Genomic DNA, 18,244 nt, shown 5'->3' on the forward strand with positions numbered 1-18,244 from the left:
ATGATAGGTTCTTTAAGGAGTTTGGTGGAGTTTAGCCATATAAAAATTAAAAACCAAAAACCAAAGAAATTTAAGCATAGAAATTATGATAGGTTCTTTGATTAGGGAATGATGACGGGAATGTTTTAATTAAATAAGGAATGTTTCAAAAAAAATGGAATCCGTTCTAAAAACCATAAAGAAAATTCAGTGAACTTCATTTAAAAATATCCGTTCTAAAAACCAAAATGAAAATTCAGTTTAAAAAACATTTCAAATTTCTTATGCCTAATCTTTAAATGTCAATATCATCATTCAAATAGCTTTAAATAATGGGCCTCCATAAAGATTACATAATTCAAAATGGGCTTAAACTATATTGGTCCAAAACAATAATACGATGACACTTGTCAAGAAAAGAGGGGGTTAGATGATAGTCATTCCTGGAGTGCCAAATCATGGAGGTGGGGCTCACAACCTTCCTCTTTTCTAAAGTATATAGATATATTGACAGTGTATTTTGTTGATGTTTTAATATTCTATGAAATTTGGTGCAACTCTAAACTTACATGAGAAAAATGTTTTAGTGTCCCTAGTCCTGCATTGAAGAAGATGAGCTATACACAATATTCTTTATTGGTGCAATGTGTGTTGCTCGAGTAGATCGAAGCTTCTATTTCGGTTAAAAATGGATACTCCCTCCGGTCCTATTTATAAGCATGAAAGAGAAGAAAAATCTTGGTATTTTTTATAAGAACTAAATGAAAGTTTGAGTCAGTGGTGGAACTAGGAAAAATAATATGAGGGGGCTAAAATAAAATATGAAACAAGAAATATAAAGTTTTTTATTTTGAATGAACTCAAATATACACAAAAATTAATGACTAAACTGAATTATATACTCATTGAAAATTTATTATAATTATATTAATAATGTTGGAAATTTGCTAGTTCATTTTTTACAAATGTTTCTCTTGAAAAAAAACATATAAATTTGTCAAAATGGAAGTATTATTAAAAAATCCTTCTAAGAGAGTTTTGAACCACCATGAAATATTTTAATTCTTGAACTAATTAATTGTATAAAAGTTATTAAGTATTAATAAGTGAATTATCTTTCAAAAATAAATAAATAAGTGAATTAACATAATAACAGAAAAAATAAGTTTGTCAAAATGGAATATTAATCAAAAAATGAATTGGGGAGGATTTGAAGACACTACCTTATAGTCATAAATCACAAGTACCAACCACTGAGACAACACATATCATTTGACAAAACATGCATTGTGGTATATATATAACAAATAAAATATGACGTTTGGGGGGCTGCACCCCTCCCCTGTCTCAACGTGGCTCCGCCACTGGTTTGAGCTATATTAATTTTTTTTCAATGATGCCCTTATTAATTCTAACTTTTAAAATGTGTCTCATTAATTATTCTCTCTCTTTCTCACTTTCCGACACTAATATTAAAGGGTAATTGTAGAAGTTTATTTTGATTCAAGACATATTTAATGCATTTTATCTAGTTTAACTACATTTCTTAAACTACGTAAATTTTTTTTTTATTGCTTATAAATAGGACCGCAGAGACTAGTCGTTAATTATGACTTGGTCCTTGAAAGAAAAATCTGCAAATAAAAAACGGCATATGAAGAATGAAGTAAAAATATAATGGTGTTAGATTTGATCACATGATTTAATCATTCGTTGATGTTGGACTAAAAATGGTCGCTAGGAGTCATAGGAATATATACTATTCAGTTTCCATAAATAGAAAACAAATCGTGGGGGGAAGCGAAATCCTTCTTTTGACTTGGTGACTTGTTGGTGTTTGAATCTTTCAAAGGTTTGATACGTTCCTCTGTTAACACCAAAGAATGGTTTGAATAGTGGCTTCTATTTTAGTTCATTCCAACAGCTATAGCATATAAGCCAAGCTAAGACATAAGAACAAGTCCATGAAATAGTTGAATCCCAACAAAATTGTTAAATTAATTAACCCTAAGTAATTTCTACCAAACCTACATTCTTGAACTTGTTTTAAAATATACTTACTACTAGAGTCACAAAAATCTCTGTTTATTTGAAATATCAATTTATAAGCATAAACCGCAAATTAAAGTAGTTTATTAAATGAAATGAAAGTTTAAGGGGAAACTTATTAAGTTTTAAAAATTAGCACTATGAATCTATGATATGCACTTAACGTTCCCATTTTGAAATTGGTTATGCAGAACATGACTACATGGTGTAAACAGAAGACATGCATCGCGACCCAAGACTTGAACACTTTCAAGTTTCAACATTCAAATTCAATTACATTGACTAATTCAAGCTGCATGCTAGAGCCTCAGATGAGAAATTCAGTGCAAAAGCTTAACCAGATCGATGTAAATTAATCCTACTAGCCATGGACGTATTAACTTAATAGGTTTAATTGCAATATTAATCCCCCAAATGTCACAATTGCGGGAATTTGATGCATGTGTTTTAAAATTAGCGATTTTTGTCTCTCTTATTCGTTTGATATTGCACTTAATTTTTGTCATTTTGTCACTTATGCGTCCAAAAATGCTTATATATCACCAGGGGACAATACATTAAGGGACCAATTAATATAACCAATACCCCCAATAACACATAAGCATACAGAAAGATTAAAAGTGCAACGTGAACTAGAATCGCTCTTTTTGAAACATAGACCAAATTCACACAATCTCAATACTATGAGAATCAAAAGTTTAGTTAAGTAAATTAATTAGAAGAATAGAAATCAGCTTTTAAATGTGAACTAAAATTCAAATTTCAACAACTTAATCAAACAATTATTGTTTTCAACTAATATTTATAAGTGAGTAGCTTTTAAATGTTCAAGTGGTTTTATTTTTCGTACATTGGAAAATAGTGTTCAAGTGGTTTAATTATGCGCTAAACTATGGTAAAACATATTCAAAATAGTAATTTTGTAAATACATGACCACGTACGCATTGACCGGAAGTGTGCATATGTGACGTCTAGTGGGTTGGGTAAGATTGTGCTTTGGGAGAATTCGTATGAGGTCTTAGGAAACAACGATAGTGATAATGTGAGTAAATTTTTTAGTCATAGAGGGCGGGATCGATAAGGTGATCTTCACAAATTGAAGAAAGAAAGAGGCAAAAGGGGGTCACATGCAAGCCTATTCGAGAGCGAGATAAAGTGAAGAATCTTCATTTAACTTCAAATATCAATGGACGAAGCAACGAATTTAATGAAGAAGGTAATATTTTATTAATAGAATTATTGATTAATGGGGCTGTTTTCTCGTATCTTGGGTGGTTTTAATAGGATTGGTGATTGCCGTTATTTTTTAGCTTGCGGTGACCACCCTTGTTTGTATTTATTTCTCTTGAGAATTTGCTCTTTAAGTTCTTTGATCGGTACTAATATCTTTTGCTTTAAAAAAAATAGTGTTCAAACCACCACTTGTAATATTCCTTTTCAAGCATTTAATTGTTTGAAACAAAAGATGAAATGTCCACATATGCTAGAGACATGGACATATGTCTTTGGATTATATAATGTTAGCTTAAAATTGTTACAAATTAAAATTTAAATCCTTGAGTGTGTGGATGTATGAATCTGTGTTTCTCTTTACAGGGAGTACTGCAGGAAGTAACCAATAAATTTCCCCCCAAAATTGAGGCAAGGAATCGCAAATGTCAACGGATCAGTTACGTGTCGGATCCAATATTAAATTCTTAATTCCTACACTAGTTTTAACAGTTTCTATTTATTGATAGAAAGTTGAAACTCATGTGATATTTGGATAAAAATAAAATCACGTGATATGATTAAATTACATGTACGTCACTTACAATTTAGTAAAATTGAATAGTTTTTATCTAACAATAGAGAAAATACTTCAATGAAAGTATTAAAATCAGAACAATTTCTCTTTAGATTTGTGAACCCAATTTTTTTATTCAAGCTATATAGCATTATTATAAATTTGGATTTACTACAATCAAGTATTCTATACTCCATTCACTAAAATTAAGGATTTATTACCATTGAACTAAGATTGAACGACTCTAACTTTATTAGTTACTGTCCACTTAAAATCAATCTATTCGAACTAAAGTCTTTTAATTAAGATTAAACGGCTATAGACCCATTTTCTGATGTACTAAAAAAAATGGTCATATATAAACCCTTAACTTCAATAATGCAAGATCTTCGAACTGCAGTAAATTCAAGTCTAAGCATTATTTAACATGGGTACCCTCATGTAAAGAAAATTCAGTTATACTACATAGATCACTACTAACAAAACATATATATCTCTTTTTTTTATCTCTTGTTTTCCTTAGTGACTATGTGTTTAATTACACCCCTTCGTGCTCAACAATTTCCAAAACGTACGGTAAGAGATGACGTGGTTGAAGGAGAAATTAAATAAACACCATTCCAAACATTGATGAATCGACAGTCAGAAAATTCAAACACTTGTGGTCTGTGTTCTCAGTTCAAATACCCAGCATTTTCCTGAGCCAACCGGTATGTTTGGACTCTGCCCATTGAATTTAGAAAAAACAAAGTTTAAAAAATTGATTTGATCCCTTTTCCCCATAATTTACAAACAATTGATTATTTATATACACCTCTCTCTATCCCAAACCTCACTACTAGCTAGCTATATAACCTTATACAGTTATACCAAAATTATATTTAACACCCAAATTAAAACAAACAAAACACAACAACAGAAACCGTTGCTTGGTACGTTACAACTGAAAACCGAAACAAACAAAACTTAAAGTAAGTATCTTCTTGAAGGAGCCATGCAGCGTTTGCCAGCAACGTTGTGCCGCAAGATCGCTCGTCCGGCATGCGAGGCGTTCATCAGCCACCGCGGCATCGACACAAAGAGGAACGTGGCGGGGCTGCTCTACGACGGTCTCACCGGGATGGGGGTTAGGTCCTTCCTCGACAGCAAAAGCATGAAACCAGGAGACAGGCTCTTCGACCACATCGACCGAGCCATTATCGGTTGTAAGGTTGGTGTTGCTGTCTTCTCCCCTCGTTACTGCGACTCTCATTTCTGTCTCCATGAACTTGCTATGCTCATGGAGTCCAAGAAAAGGTTTGTCCCTATCTTCTACGACGTTAAGCCGTCGCAGCTTGTGGTTAAGGACAACGGAACGTGCCCGGAAAAGGAGCTTCAAAGGTTCCATTCAGCACTTGAGGAAGCTAAACTCACCGTGGGATTAACCTTTGATTCTCTCAATGGGTACGTTTTGTACCAAGGAAAATTTAGTTCACAAATTAAAAAAAAATCCGAATTAATATTAAGCATAGTGAATTGTATTTTTTATTTTGATGGGTTTTCATTTTTCAGGGACTGGTCAGAGCTGCTTAGGGACGCGTCTGATGCCGTGATCATGAATTTGCTGGAGGTAGAAGAAGAGGAAGGAATGAAGAGTATGCAGTGAGAATCGTTCAACGGCCAATCACACAGGGATAACAATAATTGAAATTTGTTTATTCATTCATTTTACATCGCTTAATTCTTTGGTCTGAATTAATTTAATTAATTAGTTCAGGCTTCAATTCATTTGTATTAATTAATTAATCACTCAAGATTTTTTTGTTGTTGTAATTTTTGACATTTTTTTCTTCACCCAAAGCAATTCGGTTGAAGCTATACTTAGATGTGCATCTTCCATTTCCGATCCCATAATTTGGGAAATATTGTCTGTAATAGTTTCAAGGTTAAATTCAATAAATTGTAGTTATTTGCTTTCTTCAACATGTATTACTTGGTATATTTACTTTCTTCAAAATGCATTACCTTCTGGGCTTTTAGCCCCGTTTGCTAAAAGAAATACATGTACATACTTTAATTTGTATATTTGTGGTATATTCCATCTCCAACAAGTTTGATATAGTGGTTTCAACATTTTATTGCTTAGCAAGGTAAATAGTTGAGAATTCAATTTCCAACTTTTGTAAATGAAAAATAAAGAATTTGTCAATACCCCTCCGCTATGTAGTGGGCTGACCAGGGGCGTATCTAGGGAGGGGCAGGCAGGGGTCATCCCCCCCCAAGAATTTTGAAATGGTCATCGACTATAGGTATTTTTCCAAGCTAGAAAGAAGGAATTTGTCGTTCCAACTGAGACATTATCATTCTCATGTTTCCCGAGATCCTAATTTAGGAAAAATTTCTAGTTTATCCGAGTTTTACCAGAAGTTAATTGAAACATGAAAAGCAACAATGTTTCCACTTGTTAATAGATTGATACGTCTTGTTTTGACACTCCCTTTTTCAACAGCATCTACACAACGATCTTTTTCTGTAGTGAAAGTTGTTAAGACTCGGCTTCGCAATAAAATTGAAGATGATTTTCTCAGAAATTTATTAGTTGTTTATATCGAGATACCATAATAAATAAATTTAATCATATGAAAGAATGAAGAGTTGTATTTAAATATTTTTTTACTATTTAAAGTTTATATAACTTTCAATGAAGATTTTTTTAGTCTTATATTTCGCCTCCCAACAAGAAAATTCTGGATACGCCCCTGGGGCTGACTGTGAAACAATAGTTATTAATTTCATAACTATCGGATGTGAGACTCGATCACCTTGGGTAAGAAAAAAAATTGAAAACAATGAGATGAAAAACAATGGTGGTGTTGATAACAGTTGCGGTGGCGACGAAGGCTATGGCGGAGATGGTGGCAAAGGTTGTCGCAGCAATGGCAACAACAGTGGTAGTGTTGAAAATAAAAAGAGAAAGTCAAAACAAACATCTGAAACCTCTTTCTCATCATCCGGGCAACCTAGCCACCACCATCATCTTTTCCTTCATCCAATTTTATTAATCATCTTCCTCTACATTCGTCTTCCATCATCTTCATCAAATTACTTTTATCATCTTCAGCTTGTCTTAGAAAGGAATAAGAACTCGAAAAGAAAGAAAATCCTAAACCCCTCAAATCCTTCTATAGTTCTATTATCTCCTCCTCCATATAGTGCAGTTTACATACGTAATCCCCTCCATCAAAGTTCAAAACTTTCTCTTATGGGGATCGCATACTTGAACAAATTATTAATAAATAAAATTGTCAAATAAGCATTATGCATTGGTTTGACTATTTCAAATCAATCAAAATTTGTGAGGGAAAAAAGTTTTTCATATTAGAGACCATTTTAGATTCAGATTTATAATCTCAAATACCTGAAACATATTTCACCCGATGTTTCAAGGAAATGTTTTTGCATTTTACTATTGAAAAAATTGAATTAATTAATTGAAGAAATTAATCTGAAATTGCATAAATCTTCTTGGGTTCTATTTTTAAACCATTTGTATAGGTTTTTTAATTTTATTCTTCAATTTTCGTAACAATTGCAATTATACGACACGACATGACATGCATTTATAAAGATCTAATATCATTCATCAATGTCAGGAAGTTTAACAGGTATATTCTGGGTTACTTCTCAGAAAGATAATTAGAAAATTAGCGGAAGCCGGCTTCTAAGTTATTTGGGGATATAATATAACATTATTTAAGGTTCCCCAAACGCGGTTATGTAGTGCAATCAATCTGATTCGCATCTTTTTTTTTTTAAATAAAAAATCATTGCAAAAACATGTGGTAAAATTTGTCAAGGCTTTTCGTGTGATTCACTAATATCTTGATATGTATGTGTTTTAAGAAATTTTAGTTCCATAAAATATTACTCGACCACCTAAGTATAGAATGATTTTGAAGAGATTTGAATCATTTCATGTGATATTTTTTTTTTGGTACATCGAAAATATAAATTGCACCCGCTAGAAATCGATCCTCAGACCTCTCATACGCAACTCATATCCTACCACTTGAGCTATCATACGGGGATATTTCATGTGATATATCATATATATGATAATTTAAGTAAAACGTTTTGTTTATCTATTATATTTCTTTATAAATATTTAATGAACCACATATATTTAATAATATAAAAAGAAAAATTGATAAAAACTTCAAAAGAGTTAATTCTTGTTTTTTTTTATGTACTCGGTTTTATGTTAAAACTAAATATTGATAAGTAAGAAAAACAAGATAAAAATAAAAACCAAGCATGCATGCCATTACAATTTTGAATCAAGTGACTTCTGAAATAGATGTTGAATTTAGGTCACCTTGAATTTTGTCAATTTACTGTTGAAACATTTTGTCGATTGGACGAAGATTAAAATTTGAACTGCCTTTTTTCTTGTCACATCCTGTATTGACCTCTTTTCTTGTCAACATACTGTATTGACTTTTAAATTTAGTATTCCTAATCTTTGGGCTATTGCATTTAAAATAATACATGGCCCAATGCATGAATCAAGTCCCACTTGTGGGGTCTCTTAGCTTTAACAAATTTACAAAAAGCTATAAAAGAAAATTCATAATTGGAAGTAGACTCAAAAAACAAACATGGCCCAATTTGTTGGATAAAAATTTGATATAACAAAAGAAAAGTTCTTGAGATCCATTAATTTTGATGTTGATTAGGATTTTGGTGAGAGCCCAGCTGCACATCTAAACCTTAACGGAAATGATGCATAATATGATATTTGTGGGCATTTTCGGACAAATTATTTAACGGCGGTTTTTAATAGTAGCTACTATATGCATTATCCAGAAACTAAAAACTGTGAAAAGAGTATGTCATTCAAATGTAAGGTAGAATTCATATGTTCATCAGTTCATGTATCATCACTCAAACTTTAAAAATTTGTGGACAAACAAACTAGGAGCACAAATAGTGTACTTAATTACTTCCCTTTGTTTGTCCTCACTTTGTTAGTAAAACTATTAATGGTTAGTTAGGTTTGATAAATCATATATTGAAAGTTTGATATATTGATAGTTAACGAACTTTCAGTTTTTTCTTGCTTATTTTCAACAAGGTATCACATGGATCGCGTGTTAATTAATTTAAGGTTTCACCTTCATGATATCCTGGCGGTTCCCCTTTATGACAAGGGCCGAAAACATAGTTTCCACAAATAACTAAAGATTCTTAAAGGGCTTTGAACTAGTTTTGTTTGCAACCCTGAGTTTTTTCACTGTTTTTTTGTGTGAAAATTGTGCTTCACTGCACTTCTTTGTTAGGTAGTAAAGTAATAGTATATACATGCTCTGATTTCCTTGTTTTGGTTTAAGTCATTTGCACTTTTATTGTTAAGATGCATGTATGCATTCACAATTTGGTCATCCTATATAGACAGAATCATATATAAATAAAACAAAATTAATTGCTCTAACATTCACATGTGAAACTAAGAGGGAGGGCATGGACCTCGAGTGATATGACTTTAAAGAAATCTCAATCATCCAATTTTTATTCACGAACATATTTTGCACGCGGTTGAAATCTCTCTTCACTTACCATGTCACTTGTATTATTTAAATACTAGAAGAAGGGTTCATCCTACGTACAATGTTTAAATTTTAATGTGATTGGATCGAATAAGTATTTATAAAAGATTAAATAACGCTCACCACAACTAAACAAATTTTGTTGTGGAATTATACCTCTAAAACCCCAAATTCTAATATATATCCTAAGAATATATACAATACAATATACATTAATTGATAGTGATTTGAGATGATCTTTAGTCCCATAATCTTTTAGCCATTTGAAACCCTACATCATCTTCCACCACTTTCTCACTCTGCAACCATTCATTTTAAGGAAAGCCAATGATCACAGGATCAGATGAAGACAACAATTGCAATATGTGATCAAAACTGAACAGCACGTGCGCACGTGCCACTATCTCCCTCACACTTCACTTCACTTTGGTTGGCCGGTGAGGACTGTTTGCTTGTTCATTTGTGTGATCAGTGTGGGACATAAGCACAGAGTGCATTTGTCTGCATAACAAAAGCATGACATCAAAAGTGTATTGGCAGTTCCAAACTCCTAAATTCCCCTACACGTGTCGACCTATCACTCCCTTATTTTCCCACGTGTCGAAAACTTGTGGTCACTAGTTTGGTACATTTAAATAGCGCCTTACCCTACCCTGCCCCATCTCTCACAAAACCAAACCAAATCATCATTTCATACTCACTCTTACTCTTTTCAACGTTTGTTCTCCAAATAAAAAAACAGAGAACAGATAATCTCAAAAAAATTGAATTATGTGCATGTGATCAAGGAGTGAACTGAATTGTGATATACCATCATGATGTATAGCATGGATTCATCTTCTTCTCAGCATCCAAACCTCCCTCCAGGTTTTCGCTTCCACCCTACAGATGAAGAACTAGTTGTTCACTACCTTAAAAGAAAAGCAGATTCTGCTCCTCTTCCTGTTGCCATAATTGCTGATGTTGATCTCTATAAGATCGATCCATGGGAGCTCCCAAGTACGCAAATTTCATCACACCCCACTTTTTCTTTCTGCCACACGACATAAAGTTTCTGGATCTGTTACTGATGAATGCATAACTGTTGATGATTGCATAGTTATTATAGAAACTTTAATGTTTATGGTACTTTTTGTCTGTTTTGCTGCAGGTAAAGCAGCGTTTGGTGAGCGAGAGTGGTACTTTTTCAGTCCAAGGGATAGGAAATATCCAAACGGGGCAAGGCCTAATAGGGCTGCTACTTCAGGGTATTGGAAAGCTACAGGAACTGACAAGCCTATCATAGCTTCTGATGGGAACCACAAAGTTGGAGTTAAGAAAGCTCTTCTTTTCTATGGTGGGAAGCCTCCAAAAGGGGTTAAAACTAATTGGATTATGCATGAGTACAGGCTCCCCGAAAATTCATTGAATTCATCATCTCTGGCTGCTGCTCCTGCACATGGTAGAAAGAAGAATTCCTTGAGGGTATGCATGCCATGTGTTTTAATTCATATTCTCTATGAGTTTCTAATCTTTTTTGCTGGAATTTTCTTGTCGAATAATTTTTTTTTCTTGTTTTGAATTTGTGTTTGGCAGCTTGATGATTGGGTTTTGTGCCGAATTTACATAAAAAACAACAGTACAAGCTTCCCAAGGCTACCATTGATGGAGCAGGACAAGGAGGTTTCTGATTCTATGCTACCAACGATGTCAATGGCTAAAGATGAGAATTGTAAACCAACATCTTCTTCAAAAAGTGCAAGTTATGGACCTATGGGACTGGAAAACGATCATGACAACTTTTTCCTTGGAATATTAGCAGCTGAACAGAGCATGCAAAATGGTTCAAACTCAGACTCACATCAAGTTATCTCTTCAGACACAAAGGGGAATAACTTCCCCGTGAAACGAGCACTGCCGTCACAATTTTGGAATGAAACGGTGTCTTCTTCTCCAGGGAGGCGATTCCATTGTGATCTTAATAACACTGGAAGCAGCTGCACTGCTGATGAGGAAAACAATTCCTTTGCTTCTCTGTTTAGCCAGTTTCCACAGAGCTCAGCGTTTCTTGGCCCTGTTGGTGATGGTGGGTTTAGGCAACAGTTTCAACTTCCAAACATCAATTGGAACGTTTAATTAGGCTAGATAGATACTGGTTGTGATATATTGATAATGTATGTAGCTAGCTGCAATTGTAGGTAGGTCCTGTTAAGTTTTAATCTGGGTTATATTATTTTGCTCCTTACTGTAATCATAACATATTACATATACAGGAGGTTTCATGACTATATATATGTGTATGCCTGTATCATATATACTAATGCTTTGAAGGCTTGAAGCTTAGACCAAAATCACTTTTATATAATCCTGCTCAAATGGCTACAAGTAGTCAAGTACAATAAATATTGTGTTAGACGGTTGAAAGGTTTCCCAACCAATTGAACATTATGTTTACTAGAGAGTAGGGACGACTAAAGAGAAATAATCTAATCCTAAATATAGTTAAGCGGAGTAAAGCAGTAATGATATATACACACCTCATTTTTTAAACACTTTATTTCCACCTATCTTTATTTATATCTCTCTTCTTTTATCATCTATCACATCTCATACTTTTGGTGGAAGTTGAACCTTTTATTTTGAGGGACTCGTTTTCGTGCTTGTAGTTTTTGTTTTTTAGTAATTTTCCGATGTCTTAAAAAAATACTTTCTCTCTCTTACTTTTCTTCCTATCTCACTCTTCATTTCACATTTTTCCACCACTCTTAGAGGTGTGAAAGAAACATTATCCCAGAATAAAGTGGACAAGTTAAAAAACAATCACAAAATTACTCAAGTGTGATCATTTATTTTAGAAGCCTTCATTAAGGCTAGTGCCTCAATTAATATCTTACCATAGATACCTAAAAATACAAATTGATTTTTTATGTAGTTACATTCCACTCACCATGCTTTGTCATGGACATTGCTTAATCTATATCACCACCCAAAAATCAGAGGTGCCCATCCTTCCGAAAGAACAATAAATAATTAAATATGTGTCAACAAATTAAATTTTGCGTCCCCGAATGATAGCTCAAGTGGTAAGAGCTGGGACATAAGGGTTGGGTGGGGTGAAGGGTCCCGGGTTCGAACCAAGAGGAGAGATTAATTTACTAACATTTCTAACAACTAACATTTGCCTATCCAAATAAATAAATAAATAAATAAAATTTGCAAGCTTATGATAGAAAATACAATATGGAAAGAAATTATGAACTGAAGATGGGCTAATAGCAAACGATAAACATGAAGGACACCTTAGATTTAATAGTTATTAGTTGAATTGATCAAAAATGTCAAATAGCGTGATTAATTAATAGTAAAATTAAAGGGTGAATCCCTCCATTTGAGTACGTACCAAAGAAATTAACCTATTATTTTTTTGGAACCATCCTCTATTTTATCTCCAACACTTTCACTATAAAGAGATTTGTTACATTTACATGAGAAATTCTTCTTATTATATATTCAGCCAACTTTGCCTCTAATATATTTCTCCTTTTGGTTACAACCACTAATCAAAACCGCATAAAATGTTTGCAATTGAAAAGAGGAGATATGTCAAATCTGATAAGGAAATAACCGTCTTACTTTAATCTTCTGGGCATTTAGTGAATACTTTTAGAAACAGGATAAGGGAGATGAAGATAAAAAGGTTTCTTTTACCTTCATAGTTGAGAGCATATCCCGAAACCTAAAGTCAACTGCTTAAAGTTGTTGGAATTATGACAAACATAAATTCCTTTATCGTAGAATTAGTACTGAAGAAATATTATTTTTTACCTTTCATTCTTAAAGAGAAATGATTCCTACATATTCACTTTTAGCTAGCATATATTCAACATTTTAACAATAGATTTTAACTACTGAAAATGTTAGTTGTGTAGTTAAAACCATCACAAATTATAGGTTGAATGATGAACGTTGAAATATGTATGTCCACGCATCATTACGTTTTTGAAATATAATTAAGTGTATGACGATGAAATTAAAATCATGCAGAGAAACACTCATAAAAATTGAGATGATCGAGTTGATTATCCAACATGATTTTAATTCACCAACTTTTTAAGGTATATCCAAACCCGCACTAAACATATATAATTTAAGTAATCATTTGGAAATACCCAATTCCATACTTGAGTGAGAACATTGTTTGTACCAAAACATTGTGTAGGAATAATTAATCTTGATCATATTAAGTTTTGTTACTGTAGCCATAAGAACTTATTGAACTCTTTAAATTTTTATGGACCAGCACTAAAGTTTGTACCAAAACACATGCATGGACCACACGTATTGACTTCATAATTAAACTGTTTTTAAGGGGATCGGAATCTTCATAGTCATAGCTAGCTCCACCTCAACTAACCATATCAAGTTTGAGAAGCACTTTTTCTCAACTTTAATTAACTAGCACACACTTTCTTAATCACATTTTCACATAGCAAACAAAACATGTGGTGCCTGTGAATCCAATTATCCAAATCCATATAAAAGGATTATTATAATATAAATATATGACCAGAAGATTTCATGTGGGGAGTATGGAGCCATCAAATACATATAAGACAGAAGGGAGACATTGGGCCTCACTTTTCTATCTAATGACGTCTGATTATTCGCGGTCATAATCATGTATTTGATTAATTGAAATGATTATTATATGCAAAGATTAGATAAATCTTGATTAAAGCCAACATCTTCACATGAAACGTCGTACATCGTTTTTCTTGATTACCTCTAATGTATCGCCATAGCATTGGCTCATCAAAAAGTAGCAAACTTGGTTGTCGCGTTATCAACTTCGTTGAAAAGTAATGATCTCTCTAATGTATCGACATGTTATTGGCTATACATAGACTCACACAATGGTATCATCACTTGGACACAAATGTACTTATTGAGCATTGAACTCTTCCTGAATGCTCACAAGGATATATTTTCACTGTTTTTTTCTTTTGAGTCTACAATCTTTTTTAATCAACTCAAATTTGGAAGTTAAAAATAATAAGTTAAGCTAATTAACACCTCCCGACAGATGTTAGTCTACTTGGTAATGACAAACACTTCTGGTTTCATCTACCGTGGGTCAGTTTCTAACTGACCCACGGTGTCTCAGTTCACAGACATCCGTTGATTTAATTGTTTTTATGTTTTAACGGTTCATATTAATTAGATTTTTAAAAAATCATTTATTAAATATATATTACTTTACTAAAAAACCCTTCTCCTTTCTCATGCTTCCTCCACCCCACCACCGTGCCCTCCCTTTGCAGAACCACTGTATCGCCATATGCTTGATTTTGAACGCTGAACCCTTTGGTCCTTCTGAGAAGCTTGTGAAAATATCTTCAATGCCTGATTGGGTACAACCCGCCTTCAAAGGAATGACGCAGTTGAATATGGTTCAGAGAAAGGTATATGATGCTGCACTCTTCAAGCCTCCACCCAAAGCCAACCATCCAAAAACCCAGATCCAAAATAACATCTCTTCAATAGCAAAACCCATACCCAAAATTGCATGGCTTCAACAACAAAACTCAGATCCATAACAAATCTCTGGTACCAAACACTCATCCCCTGTGATTACAATTTGCGGAAAAAACAGATGTGGTGAAGAAAGGCAGTGGTGTGGGAGAGAAGAGGGGCTGTAGAGGGTGGCGGTGGCGGTTGTGGTTGGGAATGAACGGTCGCAGATGCTATCGGCGCCATGGTGGTCGAGAGGCAAGGGTGGTGGAGCGGTGGCTCAAACCGACGGTGTGCGATCTTGAGTGGTGAAGGCAGAGGAGGGTGGCAGAACTGGCGGGTGGAGGTTGCGGCGGCGGAGGAGCTGGGGTGGAAAGGGAGGAACAACAATAACAGTGTGTGAGACAGGGAGGAAGAAAGTGAGTGAAGGGGATGATGTTGTTGGTTTGTTGAAATCCAGCTTCAACTTTGGTGGCCATCGACAGTGAGAGAAACAAAACTGGAAAAGTGCTAGAACACAGTGAAGGAGAAGTATGGAATTGTTTTAGTAATGGAGGGTATTTGTGTCTACTCACACAAAAATAAAAACTGAAGCACCGTGCGTCAGTTTGAAACTGACACACGGTAGATGCAGCCAACACTTCTACTTAAAAAATTAGGATTGAGTTCGATTTTTACTGCTGATGTTAGAGATGTGTTGGTAATACATTTTTAATCAATCCATGACCTCAAATGTCTTGATCCGTAGTGGTGACCACAAACGTCGAACTTACCCAAAATTTCCTTCATCCAAAAATAGTTAATCAACACCTTGAACTTTGAAGGGGCCGGATGGGCTCATGTTTTGTTAAGTATTGGATTAAATTCAGCCCAAAATACATATTGATTTTGTAAGAGACTAGATTATGCTTACAAGACAAGTAAAAAAACAATATGTTAATACTAAATTCCATTATGAAATATCAGCAAAACAAAAAGTCATTGTTCAATATAAAACCTAGCTCAATTAAAAATATTGAGCATATTTCAAAGATTAAACTCTTTTGAAGTAAAGTTTAGCAATTAAGTGTTCTTTTTTTTTTTTTGACATAAAGCAATTAAGTATTCACCATACTCTCAGGTGCAAAATTACAATAGTAATTAAGTATTCCAAATCCAAATGAGACTCTTTTAAAGTAAAGTTTAGCTATCCTACAAAAAGTGAAGTCTACCTCAATTTCATCCATTTAGTATTTGGAATATAGTTTGGAAGGCTAATCTAGAATATTCAATTGAAGCTTCAAGTTAGAGCTTGTATCTAATCGTGCAATGAATTGTATGGATAACTTATTTTTAAATAGACTCTGATATGGATAATTACATATTTCATCAACCCAATTTCTCTCTATCTTTCTCTTTCTATCACACAATATGTCATATATATCATTTTTCCCTCCTAATTTATCCGGTGCATGCTTGGGTGCCCATAAATTCAGGTGAGTGTATCATACATTAGTGATGTGTACCACTAAAATAAATACACTTAAGATGACATGAATAAATTAGTAATGACATAACACTATTTTCTAATTTATACTTATTAATTTAGTATTTGCTTAATGACCCCGCTTTTATTTAGTTTACTCAATAATGACTCCACTTTTATTTGTGTTCTTCAATTTTCATCTCCATGTTCTTCGTGTTTTTTTCTTCTTCTTCTTCAAACAATCATTATCAAAACCCAACACACTCAATCTCACCTCATTTCCATTTTCTCAATCTTCTTCTTCTTTCTCAATCTCACCCCAAAAGAGAACCCATAAACTCAAAATCCAAAAACCCCTTCAACTAAAAACGATTCAAATCCAAAATCTTTCACCCAAAACAGAACACAAATAATCCCTCCGTTTTGTTTCTGGATATCTCTATGGAGAGAAAAAACTTCCAACCTCACAAATGAACTTGATCTTCTTTCTCAATGATCCCGTTGTACAGTAGAATTTGGAGACAACACAAATAGAAATCAAAATTTGGAGCAGCAGTAATAAGTAGTAACAAATTGCAGGGCAGCAACAATATGAAGATTAGTGAGAATAAAAGACATAGCATAATTCGTATACTAGAATTCACATGAACAAAATCCTTGCCACCATTTGTTCGCATTCGTTCGCACTGTTCTTTCCCGACCTATACCCTGGCCTTCCTCGTGGACTCGCGACACTTTGTTCTCCTTGTTCACGTCACCACTTTCGCCTAGGCCATTTCACATAGCAGGGATTTGGGAATTTTCTTGAAGAAGATGAATCAATAACAACTTCAGAATTTTCCCCAGTATCTAGAACCCTAATTTGATTTTTATTGATTCTCAATCGAAGCGTAAGATATTTTCACCTCACAAGTGGACTAAAATGGAAATTTTAATAATTTCATCGGGTTGATTTTAGAATAACAATAAGTTCACAACCTTAATTACTAAACAAAAGAATATTTACATGTGTAAATACGCGATTGGTACATGTCATTCATGTACAATACCCATAAAGGATATGGATTCTCTGCAGCAGTTTTTCCCTCAATCTCTCTGCTGCAGCCTTTCTGGCCATTGGATTTATCCAATGGTCCAGAAATATCCAACATTTAAAAATAGTTTTTGTTAAAAAAAAAACACGCACGTGATACCACTGCCGAGGAAGCATATCGGGAAGCGTCTGAGTCCGGCGGACATGGCTGTTCCTACCGCCGATATGAACCAAAAAAGCCACTGCGTGATAGGGGTTAACGGCAACGCTATTTACTCTTAGTTAAATTCTATAGAAACTATAGCAAGTACTGTAAATTCCCCTGTTTTTATTCTTTAACATGTGTTTAAGGGTTCACTCCAATTTTCCCAGATTTAGAATGTAGAGAATGAGTAGGAAAAGAAGAGCCTGCAGACGGATGAACTGAATCTAATTGACAATACATTCCCTGTTCAATGAATTCCAATTTCATTATGAATCTGCACAAATTGATTGCTGCAGTGGTTATGGGTGATTTGGGATGTTAGGAAAAATCCCAATTTTCAATTTGAGAATGGATTTTCATTTTGATTTGGATTTTCATTTTGATATGGATTAAATGAAATTAATTAACATGCAAAAGTTAATTTTTTTTTCTATAGTAATTTTTAAGTTCGTCCAATTTTTTATTTTGAAAATAAGTTCATCCAAATTTGATCATCTGTGTTACAACCAGATGACTCATCAGTGAAGCTCAACTCACCATTCTCAAAGATAGCTCTGGACCTCCTCCTAACTTGTTCTTCCTCAGCACTTGACTCATCACTAGACAGAATGAGCATCTCAGGGAGTCCTTTCTGCCTCTTGGAAGCACCAC

General features: G+C 33.9%; 2 protein-coding genes across 2 annotated transcripts; both read left to right on the forward strand.

Annotated features, from left to right (window-relative positions):
* The first annotated feature begins 4,713 nt into the window (after positions 1–4,713).
* LOC130724597 (probable 2' cyclic ADP-D-ribose synthase BdTIR) lies at positions 4,714–5,743 on the forward strand. The gene is made up of 2 exons (XM_057575866.1): positions 4,714–5,258; positions 5,367–5,743. Exons 1-2 carry the CDS (start codon positions 4,810–4,812, stop codon positions 5,458–5,460), a joined length of 543 nt encoding a protein of 180 aa, XP_057431849.1. The 5' UTR covers positions 4,714–4,809; the 3' UTR covers positions 5,461–5,743.
* Positions 5,744–10,066: 4,323 nt separating this feature from the next.
* On the forward strand, positions 10,067–11,667 carry LOC130726870 (NAC transcription factor 25-like). The gene is made up of 3 exons (XM_057578191.1): positions 10,067–10,399; positions 10,551–10,864; positions 10,976–11,667. Exons 1-3 carry the CDS (start codon positions 10,216–10,218, stop codon positions 11,513–11,515), a joined length of 1,038 nt encoding a protein of 345 aa, XP_057434174.1. The 5' UTR covers positions 10,067–10,215; the 3' UTR covers positions 11,516–11,667.
* The last annotated feature ends 6,577 nt before the right edge of the window (positions 11,668–18,244 follow it).

Source organism: Lotus japonicus, chromosome 6 (assembly GCF_012489685.1).
Source record: "Lotus japonicus ecotype B-129 chromosome 6, LjGifu_v1.2".
Lineage (NCBI taxonomy): Eukaryota > Viridiplantae > Streptophyta > Magnoliopsida > Fabales > Fabaceae > Lotus > Lotus japonicus.

Coding starts and splice junctions, on each gene's coding strand:
- LOC130724597 (XM_057575866.1), top strand. CDS start 4,810: ATGCAGCGTTTGCCAGCAACGTTGTGCCGCAAGATCGCTCGTCCGGCA. Junction 5,259..5,366: donor ACCTTTGATTCTCTCAATGG/GTACGTTTTGTA, acceptor TTCATTTTTCAG/GGACTGGTCAGAGCTGCTTA.
- LOC130726870 (XM_057578191.1), top strand. CDS start 10,216: ATGATGTATAGCATGGATTCATCTTCTTCTCAGCATCCAAACCTCCCT. Junction 10,400..10,550: donor CGATCCATGGGAGCTCCCAA/GTACGCAAATTT, acceptor GTTTTGCTGCAG/GTAAAGCAGCGTTTGGTGAG. Junction 10,865..10,975: donor GAAAGAAGAATTCCTTGAGG/GTATGCATGCCA, acceptor TGTGTTTGGCAG/CTTGATGATTGGGTTTTGTG.